The sequence below is a fragment of the Apteryx mantelli genome, chromosome 1, assembly GCF_036417845.1.
Source record: "Apteryx mantelli isolate bAptMan1 chromosome 1, bAptMan1.hap1, whole genome shotgun sequence".
Taxonomy (NCBI): Eukaryota; Metazoa; Chordata; class Aves; order Apterygiformes; family Apterygidae; genus Apteryx; species Apteryx mantelli.
In genome coordinates this window covers 183,005,576-183,022,905 of record NC_089978.1, presented here as the reverse complement: position 1 = coordinate 183,022,905, position 17,330 = coordinate 183,005,576, and the positions used below count along the sequence as shown (strand labels likewise).

At 35.8% G+C, this 17,330-nt stretch overlaps 1 protein-coding gene across 3 annotated transcripts in view; it reads left to right on the top strand.

The window, feature by feature from the left end:
* Positions 1-17,330, top strand: part of NUP107 (nucleoporin 107) — a 29,755-nt gene that overhangs the window by 11,982 nt on the left and 443 nt on the right. For 2 of the 3 annotated variants that reach the window (XM_067313732.1, XM_067313743.1), the window contains exons 10-27: positions 496-584; positions 1,522-1,600; positions 2,695-2,808; positions 4,272-4,362; positions 5,482-5,558; positions 6,129-6,188; positions 7,779-7,924; positions 8,038-8,086; positions 9,167-9,236; positions 9,690-9,808; positions 11,924-11,962; positions 12,315-12,465; positions 13,571-13,677; positions 14,682-14,784; positions 15,044-15,204; positions 15,457-15,582; positions 16,058-16,171; positions 16,459-16,626. In XM_067313732.1, the coding sequence (XP_067169833.1) occupies positions 496-584; positions 1,522-1,600; positions 2,695-2,808; positions 4,272-4,362; positions 5,482-5,558; positions 6,129-6,188; positions 7,779-7,924; positions 8,038-8,086; positions 9,167-9,236; positions 9,690-9,808; positions 11,924-11,962; positions 12,315-12,465; positions 13,571-13,677; positions 14,682-14,784; positions 15,044-15,204; positions 15,457-15,582; positions 16,058-16,171; positions 16,459-16,626 (1,863 nt within the window). The remainder of the gene's footprint in view (positions 1-495; positions 585-1,521; positions 1,601-2,694; positions 2,809-4,271; positions 4,363-5,481; positions 5,559-6,128; positions 6,189-7,778; positions 7,925-8,037; positions 8,087-9,166; positions 9,237-9,689; positions 9,809-11,923; positions 11,963-12,314; positions 12,466-13,570; positions 13,678-14,681; positions 14,785-15,043; positions 15,205-15,456; positions 15,583-16,057; positions 16,172-16,458; positions 16,627-17,330) is intronic. The other variant, XM_067313753.1, reaches the window with a different exon arrangement.

Sequence of the window (17,330 nt, the reverse complement as noted above, 5' to 3'; positions counted from 1 at the left end):
TAAAAAAGGATGGAAGTAGATAAGTAGACACTTAATGTTTGTAACACTTCTGTGCTATGTAAGTCATAGCAAATATGAGCTCTGTGCACTTTATTAAGCTGTTTCTAATACTTATTTCTTTGTATTCACCTAAGCATGTTACTCTGCTTATGCATAAAAGTAATGCTCTTCAGTTTCTAAAGATCAGATACGTTTTTCAGGCTGACTTGGAGAGGACAGAAGGCTGAAAGTTATTGTCACTGGGAGCTTTGTTACTGATGATGGGTGATTAAAAAGCTGATAAGTAGCACTGTAGTAACTGCAGCATCTAGTGAGAAATAGAGATTAAGCACCTAAACAACATTCGTACTGGATACTTAAAATGAGTGGCATGGTCTCAAGATGTGTACATCTTTGGTCACGTAGTTAACACGTAGATTCAGAGATGGGAGGAAGGCAGTTAAAATATTACTTGTTATAGGTTTGTTTTAAAAATGCAATTTAATTTTATTCCAGCTGGTGGTAGATTGGCTAGAGAGCATTGCCAAGGATGAAATTGGGGACTTCTCTGATAATATTGAGTTTTATGCAAAATCTGTATATTGGTGAGTTCAGGCTTTCTTTGATTATATATGTGCTTCCTTCAAGTGTAAAATTCTCAGACCTATTCACAGAATCACTCTTTAAAAAGTGGCTTTTTAGAAGTCAGACAGTTCATTCATTTCTGTTTCTTTAAATTCTTAGATGTAAAAATTGAGTGGTTTCCCCCCCCCCCATCTGCTGAAGTGGCTCTTCTCAAAAGTCAATTATAGCTTTTGGGAGGAGAGGACAGAGGGGAAAAAAACAACAAAGCAACTTAATTTAATCTCTAACTTGGGTGCAGGTTTGGTTTTCTTAATAAGGCATAATGAAAGATGATAGATGGTCACGTGCTAATCAGCCTGTTATTTACACTGGGTAAACCATTCATCTTACATGTTTCTAAGGTGGTCAGTTCTTTGTCTGGCTTTAATTCTTGCCTGTTCAAGTTGTCGTCATTACTTTGTGTCATTGATCCTTCACTAGTAACCATTATTATCACCTTTGTTATCAGTGGTGGGTTTCAAGGCAGAAAAGACTAAAGCCCACCTTTGATTCTAGAGGCCTACAATAAACCCAGTTTTAAGGGCCAGTGAATGTAGGTTTCTGGAATCGTGTTCATCCTAAGTTGAATTCACTGTCCTAGACTGACTGTACAGTGAATGTTAATGGGAAATTTTGTTCATGAAAAATCAATTCATAGTTTAAATATATAATGATTGAAATAATGGATGCTTTTGAAAGAAAACAAAAGCTATGTGAATTGACTCCAATATTCTGCTTCTACTGGAATTTTACATTTACACAACAGTATCACAGCCTGTTGTTTGCAGTATAAACCAAAGCATCTCTCTTCTGAAACCTTATTCTACTCAGCCAAAAATATCTCTTAATATTGTGTCTTATTAAAAGATCCTTTTTAAATAAAAATGTCTTTACTCAAAAATATTTTGCTGCTTTTAGGGAGAACACATTACATATCCTAAAGCAGAGACAGTTAAGTACATACATTGGAAGTTCTCGGGCTCTGGTAACAGAGTTGGTAAGTATTATTTAAAAATCAGGTTTGGTTTCAAAACAGGTATAAATTGGATTAGAGAGAGCATATATATTATTTCCACAGCCTTCAACCAAATTTATTAATAATGTCTAAAAATTACAAAATACTCTGTTGCAAAAAGATGAAAATTAGTACAGAAATTGTGAGGCCATGAGGAACTAGCTGGCAAGATGATGTCAGTCAGTGAGAATGCTGAAGGTGGAAGTTTCAGAATAATTATAGTTAATTTTGTAATTATTAAATCTTCCAGGTGAATGAGATTCTAGAACTGCCTTTTTATTATGATGATGAAAGAAAGAAACTGGTTTTAATTGGAAGCTTGAACATGTTATGAAGGAATTAGCAGTGGATTAAACTTAAGGAACCAGGAAACCTCTGAAGTTCCTTTTGGGATATGTAGACTTCTCTTTTCTTTCAGCAGTCACTAATTTTCACTAGCACAAGTACCTGTGGTGTATTCACCACAGTGAAGTAAATGGCTTCGTTGGTACTTTTTATATCTGAAACAGACTCTATCGCTAAGCAGAAACGCTTATAATACTGATTGGAAGCCCTTGAAGGTAAGGGCATGCTGTCTTTGTACAGTAAGCAGTACAATGAAACCAAATCCTCTTGAGGTCCTCTGAGAGCTACTATAGTAAAAGCTAATAGGAGGGAAGTGAAGGAAAGAAAGGACTGTCCAGTATGACAGCTGTTGTGAATAGGCTTCTCAGTTTGGTAGCTGGAGAGGCAGAAGGGGAAAGGATGTTTAAAGGTCAAAAGAGCTGGAAGATGAGAAGTTTTGGGCAAAGACAAGGTAGTGAAATAAGTGAGGGACTGGAATTGCTCCCTCTGATGGAGCAGTGACAGAAGAGGCATAAAAGAAATGAAAGAGGAAAGACAGGGAAGTGTCATGCTAGACATAATGTAGGGCTTACAGATTGTTTGCCAACCTGAAAAAATGACTCCAAATTATAAAGCAGGGCAGGAGATCACTGAAAAGACAGGTATGTATCCTGTGGGTGAATGGTGATTTTATTATTATTATTTTATTTTTATTTTTTATTATTATTATTATTTTTTTTTTTTACTTGGAGGATCCAGATGCTCCTATAAGACAGAAACTGCCACTCGATGATTTGGATCGAGAAGATGATGGGAGGCTATTGAAGTATCTCTTCACTCTGATCAGAGCAGGAATGACAGATGAGGTAAGTCACAGAAAGTTATAGTATCTTAGTTAACTAGTTTAGCTTATTTAGATCTTGCTATTAAAGCCAAGCTGTGCACTAAAATTTCTATTTAAATTTGGCTTGTGGTTTTCAATTTCTTATCAGTACTGACAATGCTGGCCAGCTATATCAGTAAAAATATTCTGCCTTCAGTTAAGTAACTTCAAGTGTAAAACAGATGTTACAGTAAAAAATTAGCACTTTTATTTTACTACTTTGACAATGTAACTTCTTACTGTAGTGGCTAGACACTAAAAGTACTGCCAGACAAACACATGGGATGTTTCAAAGAACTTCCTAATTGCATCTCTAATAATCAATTGATTATCATACAGACTTTTTTCTTGATATATTAGAATGGAACATGCTTGGAATTTTAACTGGAAAGAGATGTTTGATGTACGCTTTCCTTAGGAATAGTGTTAGTTTGAGCAACTTGTTCTGCTCCTCTAATGTCCCCTTAGGTATGTGATCTGAAGGGAGCTAATCACATTGGGGGCAAAAAAGACATGTTTATTTTTATCACTTTATTGTACAAACAGTTATAATGGCATGTCTGGAGGTGTGGTTTACTCACTACTGAAAGAGTAAGGTAAGGTGATTAGTGTTTGCTCTGAACTAAGGAGGAATCTCAGTTCATTTACCTTGCAGTAAGTAATACACGGCACGTAAACTAGATCAACTTGCTTGTCGGTACTTTAAATTCACTTTTTGTCACTACTCCCAAAATGTCTGAATGTCTGCAACCTTTCCAGTATGAAGAGAGCGCAGTTTGACTAAACAAGTGAAGATCACATATTTTAGTTTCTCTCATTGTTCATACTGTTTTGTCAGTGCTGGAATGATACCAGTCAGACTAATTAGATAATATTTACCTGATTTCTTTTCGCAGGAGTGTTGGATTGAGAGAACTTTGTAAGCAAGCCTTTTTTTTTTTCTTGTATGGTTTCTGTTCTGCAATCTATACTATTCAAAATAGCTTTGAATAAACCCATTTGTGCTAGTGAGTAGACTATTGAACACCATTATGGAAAAGGGGATTTTTAGAAATACATGAGGGATTTGGAAACCTATGTCAACTGGAAGAATAGATGGCTGCATGAAAAGATGGATTATACATCTAAACAGCAAGGTGATGTCTTAAACTAAACTTATCAGAAGGATGCGGAACAGCTGTTTAAACTAGCAGAGATGATAGCAATATGAGAAACATACTACAGTACCTATTGACTGAGAAACGAAAACATTTAGTGAAGAAAACACTGAAATTTTATTTACTTTGAAACTTTTTAGTTATTTTTGGATTCTTTGTATGCTTATTTTTTTGCATAATAGTGTCTCTGCATACATTAACTGTTTCAATAGTGTTTAAATTATTAAAAGAAAAGATGGTGCTTTTGCTACCTTGAAATCGGTTGGTGAGAAAATCCATTATTTTTCAGGCACAGCGCTTGTGCAAACGATGTGGTCAGGCCTGGAGAGCTGCAACTTTGGAAGGATGGAAATTGTATCATGATCCTAACATAAATGGAGGTATCTGTCGCAAGTGCACTTTGAAGTAGATGTAAGAATAGGACAGACAGCTTTCTCTTGATAGCTGGCTCTGGCAAAGAGGAATAATTCTTTGCATCTGAAAGGCCTTTTATGTGTCTAAATATTTTTATCATATCTGATCAACATATGTAAAAACTAATATGAAAAAGTTTTAGTTGAGGGTGTGCGTTCACTGAATCCGCCTAACATGCAACTTCACGCTTTCTTTTTGAGAAGCAAGTATAGTGACTAGGAAATAAATGTCGGGGAATTCCAGACGATCTTCTCCGTCTCCATATAATGTTTCATTATGTATTTTTTCCACATTTGACTTGTACCACCTAGCAAACATTTTGTTGCTTAGACTTACAAAAGTTGAACTCTTTATCTAGTATCAGAGAACTTGAGAAAGGTGTAGTAGGACTAAAGTTTAGCAAATTTAAATGCAAGAAAAAGGTATACTTTCAAGCTACTTGGAAAGTGTTAAATTACCTTTCTTCCTTGGTTCCAAGGTTTCTTGCCCACAGTCCTATTTGTAACACAGTACATTGCTTCTGACTTTGCAGGATTTGGCAAAGAATTTAAAAACTTGTCTAAATGCTATGCACAGTTGGGGTTGGAGGGCATAATGCTTTGCTACATCCTTTTATTTTACCTGAATGCTTTGCAAGTGTCCTAGCCTTGCTTTGCATATGCCTACTTAACCTGCTGTCATGCCTTTTTTTCTGTGGCGCATGCCCTTGTACAGAGGCATGGAAAATAGCAGCACTGAAGCAATGATCTGGCATTTATTAGAAGCTCATACACCTATTAAGAATCTTGTACTTGCTAACATTGGGTTTTCTAAATGTGAATGTTGTAGGTGCGTTGTGGTCAAAAACATGGATTTTTTTCAAGGCTAAATAGCAGCTAAGCTTTAAAATACCATAATTTAAAATGTGTTTTTCCCAAACTTCCTTGAAAAGACACCTTGTAATCTAGTCAGAAGTATCGAGATCCTTTGGGAAGACTTCCAAAGGGATTGAAGATTGGGTTAATAACAGGAAACAGGCTTTAACTACTTAGTGATTTCTCTTTTTTTAAATAGCAGCTGCTTTTTAAAATATCCTTTGCATGTAGGAAAAGAGCTGGAACCTGTTCAAGGGAATCCATACAGGTGCATTTGGAAAATAAGTTGTTGGCGTATGGCTGAAGAGGTAAAATAATGTTGAATTGCTTGGTATTAATGTACAAATTTAGCTTTTTTTAAACTTAAGTAGCATGCTTTTAAGTAAACCTATCCTTTGTGTTTGCTGCATATAGGATTTGCTATCAGTGTTTTTTAAGAGGACTTCTCTTGAAATAAATATATTTATGTATTGAAGTGAAAAATCTGCATAATCAGCACCAATTTTTAAGGCTTAGGAAATGTCTTAAAGCTGACTTTTTTTTGGGGGGGGGGGTGAAATTGAAACTGCTGACACTAAGTATTTGACTTTCATCTTGACTTAATTGAATGAGGAAGGAAAAACGTTGCTTTCTTTCCAGGTCAGTACAAAATTTTCAGATGAGCTGTAAGGGGATGTTGTTGAAGGGGAAGCCATTTGCTATTCTTATGTTGGCTCCTGATGTATGCCACTGTTGCTGTGGTTTTCCAGTTCTTGGAAACTGTTAGATGGAACACTTTGTTGTGGATTAATGTCTAATAAAATTTAAAGTGAATAGAAAAAAAAAAAAAGCTTTTTTTTTTTTTCACTCGAAGTTTTATTTTTAAATGTTTATTTTAGGAGCAGTTCAATAGATATGAGAGAGCAATCTATGCAGCACTCAGTGGAAATCTCAAACAGGTATGTCAAGCCTCCTATTAGTGATATTTGGTAGTCGTGCGTTTTCTTTCTTGTATGTGACAGTAATAGCAGAAATATTGCAATTAATGTACTTTTAAAAAAAATCTAGTAAACAATATTTCTTTAGCAGGCATTATCTCTATAGGATTGTCACACCTTAATTAAATATACTTGATAGACCTTTGTTATTATTGCTAGCTGTCAGTAAAACCATTTCAAATTTTGTTGTTTTAGTTCTTCCCTATTTCAGTATTATTTAAGAGCTCCTATAGTCACTTTCCTGCCTATGCAGAGTATTTTTATTTGTCAGTGTTTTGTCTAGTTTTAAGTCTCAAGTGTTAGACCAGTTGGCGTATGCAAAGATTATTCTGTAACCAGATTTCACTGTCAGTAGGTTTTATTTTTCTGTCAAATATCTTTAAGTAGTTATCTCTTTTTACTACTACTAATTCTCCAAATGTGTTTTGAGGTCTCCCATTCCTACCTAGGGATTTTTATTAAGAAGCATGAGGAAAATTCCATACAATAATATTGGAAACATTTCTGTGCTTTTATATTTGTCAGTGGTAAGCTCCTACATGAGGAGCTTGTTTGGGGGTTTTTTGTGTGTTTGTTTTTGGGTTTTTTTTCTATCTTGGAATGATACAGTAGAAGTAAAGTTAATTCTGAAAATAGGAAGGTGGGGGATAGGGAACACTTTCAGTTTTGTTCATTGAAGTCTAAAATGTGGTAGTTCTTTTATAGAAGAAAAGAAGGCTTAGTAAAATTATACAGAAATATGGAATAGAGAAGAAGTTTACCTTCATTAAATGTCCCTCTGTTCTGTCAAAAGAAGTTTATCCAATTTAAAATTACTGTAAGAGAAACTTTTCACGAACTGTAGTGTTGTCCCTGGAACTTCTTGTCCCAGGGTTTCACTGCTGAAAGAGTCTAGCCCAATTCAGAGAAGTGTATGTAAAGGTTTAGATTTTTTTTCAAAGGGAGTTACTAATTACATTATATATAGGCTGTCTTGGGAGCTTGATCAGTTATCTTTCAAACTGAGATTTTCAAACCTCCTGTTTTCTATTTTAGAGGTACAATGAGAATTAAACATCCAAACAAACGGTTTCATTGTGTTGGTATGCTTTTAGTTTCTGAATACAATAAGATCATTCAAAAACTTCAAGGTGGTGCTGCTACCCTTCACCATTCCCCATTGCACTGTGACTTGTGCAGCCATGACATTAACCAATAAGGCAAAGCGATCCTGTTGAAAAATGACCTGGCAGAAAAGTGAATAGGTCTCATCTGGATGGGTTTTCTAAGCTGGTAAGTGGTGTCAGACTGGGTATGGGGTCAGAATGGTGCCACATGTGTAAGGAACATAGGGCTATTTCTTTTGACTACCTTTGACTTTAAAATAACCAAGGAACTAGAGCATTATGCAGTGAACAGATTTTTGGCATCCTGGGTTAAAAAAGCAAAGGCTGCTGTTCAAGGTATTAGCCTCTTTTGAGGCCTGGAAATCTGATCCTAAATTACAATTGCTGTGTTCAAATTCTGATATTTCTCTATCTCTGATTAATTTTTGCTCTTTTAAATATGTAGCTTCTTCCAGTTTGTGATACGTGGGAAGATACTGTTTGGGCATATTTCAGAGTCATGGTGGACACCCTCGTAGAGCAGGAAATCCTTACTTCGGTAATAACTGTAGAGGAGATGGAAGAACTCCCTAGAGATTATTTAGAAACAAAGTAAGTTTTAAGTAACATTTATGTTCCTATATTCAAGGAAATATCCATGTGACCTTTTCATGATATTCAAGCTAAATTTTTTTGTTCCTTCTTCTTTCTCTCTTATTTTGAAGTTGGACTTCAGAAAAGGTTTTTGAAGAACTTCAGGCAACAGACAAAAAGGTATATGTTAATTACAGTGTTTCTCCTCAGTGTTCACAATTTTTAACTATCCGTTAGGTTGTACTTTTTACTCCAGTATTTAATGGAATGATCATGCAAATACGCACAGGGAAGGATCTGTTGGAGGTTTTCTGTAATGTGTACTTTCTTAATTATAACTGACTTTTCCATATGCTGCCACCTTTTAATGATGAAAAGGCACAGATCTTGTCTTGTCCTGGATCTGCCAAACTAGCTGGCTGTGCTAAAGAAATAGCTGACTATGAAGTGCTGTCAGACATACAAAGCAGAAAAAATAAATCCTCTATTTAACACTTAAATAAAAATGTTTAAAGATTGATTGTATGCAATTTTCTTTATAGGAGGTTTGTGAGTATATTTCAATTCTCTGAGCATTTAGGAGACTATTTGGTTAAGCAGACTGTGTTTCTGCATTACTTTTAACACATTTAAGATGGAATATATGTGACTCATCTGATAATTCTGTAATGATTAAATTGAAGCTTGATTTTTATTTGACAAAAGAGACAAATAGCATTCTTCATATTGTTAATTTGACAGGCAACTTACAGACCAGTGCAGTTAGCCACTGATACACCCAGCTGCCTTTCTAGTGCTATCCTCACCATGTAGGAAATTTAAAGGTGCATTTGTATCGTATTTCATGCATTAATTCCTCTACAGAAAAACTTCTCTTCCACCTTAAAGAAATTTCACAGGGCTTGTCTTCAAGGATTTATACACATGTTGCTTCTTCTGTGACTTTATAGAATCCATTTTCTGTAACAACATTATTTATTCTCCAAAGCAAAAAAGTCATTAGCTTTAGATTTCTTACATGGTAGTACTAACTCCGTAGATCTGTATTCTGGTTCTTTCTTTCAGTTTGTCAATATTCTTCTTGTAATTTGACAGTCGGATAGCAGGTTCATTTTCTCCTGTGCTTTGTGCAGAATACCCTTTGAAATAATATAGCTTTTTTCCCTAACGAAGTTTTGCTTTATTTGTAAATTTTCTTTCTTTATACATTAAACTACAAGATTTTTATTCAAAGTTTGAACTTTCTTTTTCCCTCTGCAGAGAGTGATAGAGGAGAATCAAGAACACTACCATGTAATTCAGAAATTCATTATACTAGGAGATGTAGATGGTGAGCTTTTTCTTAAGTGATCTTTAAATGTCAACTGACTACATTATTTCTAGTGACCTTTCCAGAAGCTTAAAAGTGAAAGGGTTTTAGGAGTGCAAAGTAGGCAAACTCCACCTAAAAACTAAACTGCTTACTACTTTATTCAAGAATTACAGTGACTTTCTGCAGTTTGACATACAAAGTAGTTCTCAAAGCAGTTGTGAAACCATGCAAATGTGTTGGAATGTATGTGAGAACATCGCTGTAACTTCTTCTGAGAAGTGACAAAATACGCGCTGCAGATGTTTAAACCAAACAGCAAAATCTTTCCAAAACTGATGCTGTTTTGCTTTATTGGACTTTTAAGGCTAAAATACATTTGTTGAATAGACATATAGTTTTGAAAAATTTCTTAGGCATTTTTCTGCCTTTCCCATGAGGTGGCTAATATAAACATTTACTTGCTGACTACAGGTTTGATGGAAGAATTCAACAGATGGCTTTCAAAAGACAGAAGTGTGCTCCCGGGACACCTCTTTCGTTTCATGACACATCTTATTCTGTTTTTCCGCACTTTGGGCCTGCAGACTAAAGTAAGTTCAGTTGTATTTGATTTGCTGCCATAGCAGTATCCACTCATTGGATTAGAAATGCATGCATGTAAATAAATAAAATAAACTGCATTCAATGATGCTAAACTACTACTAGGCTGATGAGGAGCTGTATGCTTAAATAGTGTATTTGCTGATCTTGAAGCCTAAAAGCAACAGACAAAATTAGAAAAGAGCCTCATCCTCCTCTCCAATTCGGCTTGTACTGACTGAAATTTTTTTTCCAAGGACGGTGTATTCCAGTCATAAGCTCTCTATTGAGAAGGACTCAGAATTCAAGGTTAGGCATTCATAGCAGCCAAGATGCTTTGTATATAACCTGATCTTAGACACAGTTCTTGGAGTTGTACCTATTGCTGTGAGCTCATAAATGCTTCAGTTTGAGGTAACTGGCTCCTTTCGGTGCCAGCTGAAGCTTTCAAATTTTCTCCAAATATATCCTAAGTACAGTTAATTGGCTACCTAGCCTCTTTGTGATAAGTAAGCAGATGGGTCATGTAGCTGCAATAACTCCTTTCTGAGGCAATCACAGATAATTAGATGATCTCCATTTCTGCTACCTTCAGATTTAGAAGCAGTTATATATCAAATGAGTTTCTGAACATAACCTGTTTCTGCCAAAAGCAAGTGTGTGTTTGCATTAACTGATGAGAGCACAGCTCAAAGGTATTACGCTCTTTCTCCATGTCTAAAATCATTGCTTTGCTCCCTTGTTTGAACTTCTCTCAGTCACTTCTCATTTAGCTAATTAGGGGGGCCTTTTTTAGCCAGAATCACAATTGGATAGAGTAGGTCTTCAAGCTGGAGAAGCGTAGAACGAGTTGTTAGTTGTTAGCATATGTTGGGGTGGGGGGTGGGCAAAAAAGGTGGAATCTCCTAGATGAATTCCACTGTGGGAAGATGCGTAGCTGTTGATTACTGCCTCTGTAACCTTGAGAATAGGTGAATTTACCAGTAGATCTCAGAATGTGAGCTTGTTTTTATTGAATGTTTAAAACACTTGGTATTAGGGATGGTTATGGGAATTTGGCAAAAATCCACTTGGATGGTTTTAGCACTGTTCAGCTTATAGACTGAGTATGGCTGATTACAGTAGATCAGGACTGAAACCAAATTGCGGATGAAAATCAAAGTTGGCTGTTGCTGAACATGTTCCATTCTATTTCTAAATAACCTCTTTAGGGAATATGAAAGCAGTACATAAACTTATAGGACTGAAAGTCAGCAGTTGTTACATCAGTTAAAAGTCTTAAGATGGGCTGGAACCTTGCTTATTTTGTGAACTATGACTCATACATTGCAGCGTCTGACAATGGCTTTAGATTCTCAGCTGACTGTTAACTGCAGCAAGGGATACCATCTTGTAGGCTGAACAAGGGCTCTAAATAGACTTCATTTAATGTTGTTTTTAATTTTTAGAACTTAGCAGGAGTGGTATCGCTCTCACCACTTGCCCTGGCATAAATACAAGTCTGCATAGATGCAAGATATCCATATCAAGCTAAAATAATAGTTCTTCACAGTAACAAATGCTTGATTCTTAGCTAAAGCAGTCTCAGTTGCTTGGACTATACTTGGCAGTAACAGGTGAGCCAGACGGTATCAGGAGTCTCTCCCCATCACTCCTGTATATAGGAACATAAAAATTTTGTGTGATAAAATAGGGCACGTAGCACACTGCAGTAGTCATCTGTTCTCCTGACTCTTGATTTCTCAAGTGAAAAAAAAAATACGGTAAGCTGGAAGGATTAACAAAAAAGCCATCATAAGTTTATCTGTTAGCAACTATATGGCACAAAAACTAACTTTCCAGTTAGACTGTAGAGTAAGAACTACATCTAGTTGCTGAAAAATAAAATCCTTGGAACACTAACTATTTTAATCAGAAGACATCTCTCTCTTTTTTTTTTTTTTTTTTTCCTAAATTGTTCTTCAAGAAAAGCAGTTTTCCCAGCTGAGGCTGTTTGAATTTGTTGATTACTGAAGCATGGATGAGCAGAAAACCTTGTGCCTGTGTAGTAGTGATAATCTGCAAAGTATGATAGTTTGCCAAAAACAATCTCATTTAAAAATGAATTTTTGTTTGTTTGTGATAAGGAGGAAGTTTCTGTTGAAGTCCTAAAGACCTACATTCAGGTAAGATTTCAAGTGTATTTTGCTTTCTCTGAGGTACTTTAAAGGGGGAGGAAGGGGGAAGAAAAGGACACTTTAAAAACTAGAAGATTGACAGAGCTATGATGTAGTTAATGCTGTCGTCTTAAGAGATGCCTGGAAGTTTGCCTGCATATAGAGAGTTTCTGTTAGCAATGCTTAAATAAGAGCCAGTTTTATTGATCCCTGTTTAGAAGCTGAGAATTCAGTGGAATCTTTTTTATATGAGAACAAAATAATCAGAAATGTTTGTTACATGTTGCTTAATATTCATAACTTACGTGATTACATACGGGGATGTAGTATGGATTTTTAATACTTGCTTTTTATTCTGCAGCGAATGATATCAGAGAAGCACACAGATTTAATAGCATTTTATGTTAGCCACTTGCCCCCAGAGCTAGCTGTTGCTCAATATGCTTTATTTTTAGAAGATGTTACTGAAAGCGATCAGCGCCACCACTGTCTTGAATTAGCAAAAGAAGCAGGTGAGATATGCTGATATTCTAAGTGTCAATTATTTATCCTGGGTTATGTTGTCATTCAGTAGTCTTTAACGCAAAACTAGCTCTGAGGATGATACTGAATTGTTTCCATCCTGTCTCTCTTCACTTTTCAATTAAATAAAATTAGTTTGCGGATCACTTTTTTTGAGTAGGTGTATTATGTTTTCTAACTACAACCTGGAGTTGCAATTCTTATTTTTAAATTAAAGTAAATATTACTTTTGCCTCTGCACCATGTCGAAACAGAACAGGAAGTAAAAGCCAGCTACCTGTCTCAAATGTGTGCTCTGAAGTTTTACATAACCATATTATTTAGTTCAGGGAACTAATGGCAAAAATATGCACTTTTTTTTGGATTTGATAAAATTATGAATGTGTTAATTTTTTTGGCATGTTTACGGTGTTCTTTCTCAGGCACTGTGGTGGTTTGCATTACTTGTAATCTCCCTTCCAGGCCTATACATCAAATTCAAAGGGACTCCTAATGAAGTAGCTCACTTTGCCCTTGTTTGACAAGGCCTCTCTGCCACTCAAAACTCACAAAGAAATTGTTACTGCAGCCTTCACCGTCTAGCTTTTCTTCAGTTATTTTTAGCCATTTCCTTGTAAAAACTTAGCTAAGATTTCAGAGGTATAAGTTAGTGTTTCAGAATCTTTAAAAGACTGTTCTGAACTTCTGATACGTCTTTGTTATAGCCAACATTCTTTCCTTTTACTTGAAGATTATAGGAATTAGTGGGCTTAGCAAATGCATATGTATATGTCTATGTGTGTGTGTGTGTGTGTATGTGTATACAAACATACATACATACTGGTCCCCTGGCACAGACTGAAAAGCTTATTAGTTATTTTTTATTACTCTTCCCCATGTTTGATATTCTCTTTAAAATCTTAGATATCACTCTTCTAAATGCCTGCAATAAATTATGTATATCAAAAGCCTATAATTCAGTCTGGCAATGTGAGTATGAACAGACCTGTAAGAATTGCTAGCAGTAAGAAATATGATCAACAACCGAACTCTGAAATTCACTTTGTGGCAAGTTTAAATTCATGATCACTGTTACGTAATTCTCTCTTAACCTAGGTCTGGATGTTGCAACCATTACAAAAACTGTTGTTGAAAACATCCGCAAGAAGGATGCTGGTGAATTCAGTCACCATGATCATATGTTAGATACGGGAACAACAGAGGTGAGTACATCTTGTAGGGCAGATACTGCAGCTGGCAGGATTGTGAGTACAGATTCCTTTACCATAAGTGATTTTTTTTTCTGTGTATTTTTTATTATTATTGTTATTTTTATTATGTGCCAAGGAAACACCCTTTCTGTGTGACCAAGTGACCAGGAATGAATTCATAGCTTCTGTTTCTACATCTCCTTGGCCTTCTGGGCTGTACTGTGTCACACTGCAGTGTGTCTGTAGGCAAACAATAAGTAGAGATGATGCGCATGAGATGACCATGACAAAAATATGTTGCAGCTGAGAGTAGGATATTATTGTAGCTTCTAATTACAATGAGGATTAGTCTTTTGGATCTCAGATGTACCTTATTACATGCTTGAGGCACACACTCTAGCTACTACTTTTGTTGCCTTAATTGACGAATTGTCACCGTTGAATGTCAGTTGGATGCAATTCAGTATTTCAGTGATGAGAGATTGTTAGCAGTTAGCATTTCTTCTCCAAAGTACTGTTTAAAAAGGAAGGGATAGTTTGCAAACTTGAATTTTTTTTTTCCCTGTTCAGTGAAAAGTCAAACTCTTTCAGCCTTTCTAAGCCAAATAGGCAGTTTATGTAGTGCAACAGTTAGCAAACTGTGGTTACAGACTGATGGTACTCCTGAGATTGTAGTAAGCTTTCTATTAAACTATGGGTTTTTTACAACGTATTCATAGTAGAGTTTGAGGCAGATGCACAGTAATCCATAAAAATTCTTGAGAGTTGATACTGGTCCCTTGGTCTGAAAATATTGGGTATACTTAAAAATGGATTTTTAGATGAATCTAGACTGGAGAGATTTTTTCCTAATCTTTTCATACTAAAGTTGTGATTAAAGCTGTCTCTTATTAGTGTTTCATAATACTATGCAAAGATCTCGAACTCATGTATTTCAATGACCAGATTTAGTGTATTTAACATCAGCTGTATGCTTGAAGTGTTACTGAATCTAATAAATATGTTGGCTTTTACAGGCGGATCGTTTGAAAATAGATGTAATTGACTGGCTTGTATTTGATCCTGCACAGAGGGCAGAAGCACTTAAACAAAGCAATGCAATCATGAGGAAGTTCTTGGGTACTAAACTTCATAGATACTATTTTGTAAACTTTTTAAATGCTGGTTTTGTTCTCATTGACTCTTGGCATTAGATATGAATTAATTTTGAATCTAGTCCATTAAAAAGTATGGGTAATATAGTAAAGAGAGCAGGGTATGATCTATCTTTTTTTTTTTTTTTTAACCTCATAATGGCTTAATTGTGATAGTTTGTCAGTTTTTATAAATAAACTATGGAAATTGCAAAGCCGTTGATACTCAACTCATGTTCTTATAGCATCCAAGAAACATGAAGCTGCAAAAGATGTGTTTGTGAAGATTCCCCAAGACTCTATAGCAGAAATATATAACCAATGGGAAGAACAGGGAATGGATACTCCGCTTCCAGCTGAAGATGACAATGCTATAAGAGAACACTTATGTATTCGGGCATATCTGGTGAGTTTCAAACATGCTGTATTCCAAGTTATTACTTAGAAATAATGCTGGCTTTGCCTTAATGGTGAAATTTTAAGCCTTATCCGTTTGATTTAACTTCTGATTGCTGGATGCCCTGTAGTTGAGATTTTTACAAAATAGTGAGGTTCTTTCTATATTTGAAAGGACATGGGCTTCTGTGCATTTAATGAAATTCTTATAGTTACATAAATGAGTCCAAAACATCCAAACACTTTTTCTAATGCAATCCAGGAAGCCCATGAAACCTTCAATGACTGGTTTAAACACATGAACTCAGCTCCACAGAAGCCTTCTTTGTTACCTCAAGCAAGTTTCACTGAGAAAGTGGCCCATGAACATAAAGAAAAGAAGTATGAGGTAGGTAAAATTTCACGCTGTTGTCTATTATAAATCATTTGCGATTAAGAGGCAGTCTTATTTTTCCTTTCTAAAAAGAAATTAAATGCTCCTCCCTCTTCCCCCACCCCACTACCACCCCTACCCCCCCCCCCCAAAAAAGTTCTTTTTATATATCTGGTTAGTATAAATATGCTGTATTCAGTTTAGACAAGTATTTGTTTTATAACCATGGCAGAATAAGTCATTTAAAATGGCTAATGCTCTAATGGCTTTGCTTCTGAACAACCTGTTTGACACACTTTTTACAGGGAATTAAGCAAGCATGTAAATGGCTGTTAGCAGTTGGCTTTTAGGTTTTAGCCATTGGCTGAAGATTTTCTTTTGAACTAGAGTTGTGCCAAACTGGTGTACGCTAGGGTGAAAATACTATGTTAAAACAGATCTTGGAAATTATCCTGTTCTGCAGTACATAATTTTTTTGTTTCTTTGCCAGATGGACTATGGTATTTGGAAAGGTCTCTTGGATGCTCTTACAGCTGATGTGAAAGAGAAAATGTACAATGTGTTGCTGTTTGTTGATGGAGGATGGATGGTTGATGTTAGAGAGGTAAATGAATTTTTATATCACAGCATAGACCACAAAGAGCTGGATTTTATGCAGTTGTACCTTTGTGGTCGTCTTCTAGTTCAGTGTGCTGCTGTCTGTTCAACTGTAATTCACTCTGTCTTGCTGTGACCCCTTACAGGTTTCTTCCCCTTTAGTTGCTGTATCAATCAGATCTATAGGCTTGCTAGTCCAATTTTTGCCTCTGACACTACTGCTATGTGGAGATAATACTGTGTTGCTTTTTGAAGGAAATGTTCATACACTAATATATATTTTACTATGATAAGGATGCTGAGGACGACCCTGAACGAACACATCAGATGATTTTGCTGCGAAAGCTGTGTCTGCCAATGATGTGCTTTTTACTGCATACAGTGTTACATAGTACTGGACAATACCAGGAGTGCCTAAGGCTGGCTGACACAGTCTCTTCTGAGCGACACAAGCTTTATATGGTGAGTTACTGAGAACTCTAGACAGCTTAAGTTCAAATTAAAAGTTCTGTGGCTGGACTCTGGAGGAAAAAAAAATTATATAGAGAGGAAGACACTGTATGTTCCTAAACTTAAATGTCTTAATCTGTCCCCATCCCTGTAGTAGCAAAGGATTTTCTTGTACACTGACTTACAGAATCAGAGTTAACTCTGACGCTGCTGCCCTCTTGAAGTTGATAAATTTGTGACAAGTAGTTCTGAGTATTGCAGTTACTGATTTTTGGAGGGGGCTATTGAATTGAAATAAGTTGAATTGTAATTGTTTTTTTTCATTACATGTCAGAAAACTTTATAAGCAGGTTGTGTTTCTGAGCAGTTGGTTTATCTAACCTCCCCTCTGCCCAAACACCTGAAAAACAACCCAAAACAAAATCACTTAAAGTAGTAATATTTAATTAAAAAAAAAAAAACCCAAGGATTAGAAATCTGAAAAAAAAATCCACCAAGGCTAAGAAAAAGACTGTGATGCATTTGCATGGATTGGCTTAAGATTCCTGACAGTAATAACCAGAAAATAAAACTTGGATGATTCCCAATGATTCTTCTAGTAGTTATTGAGAACTACTTGCAGGTTTTGAGTACCACCACTAGCTTCCAGTCCTTACTGAAAGCCATTCTGAAATGTCAGGTTACTGACACTGTCTTAAAAGAAAACAAAAAAAAAT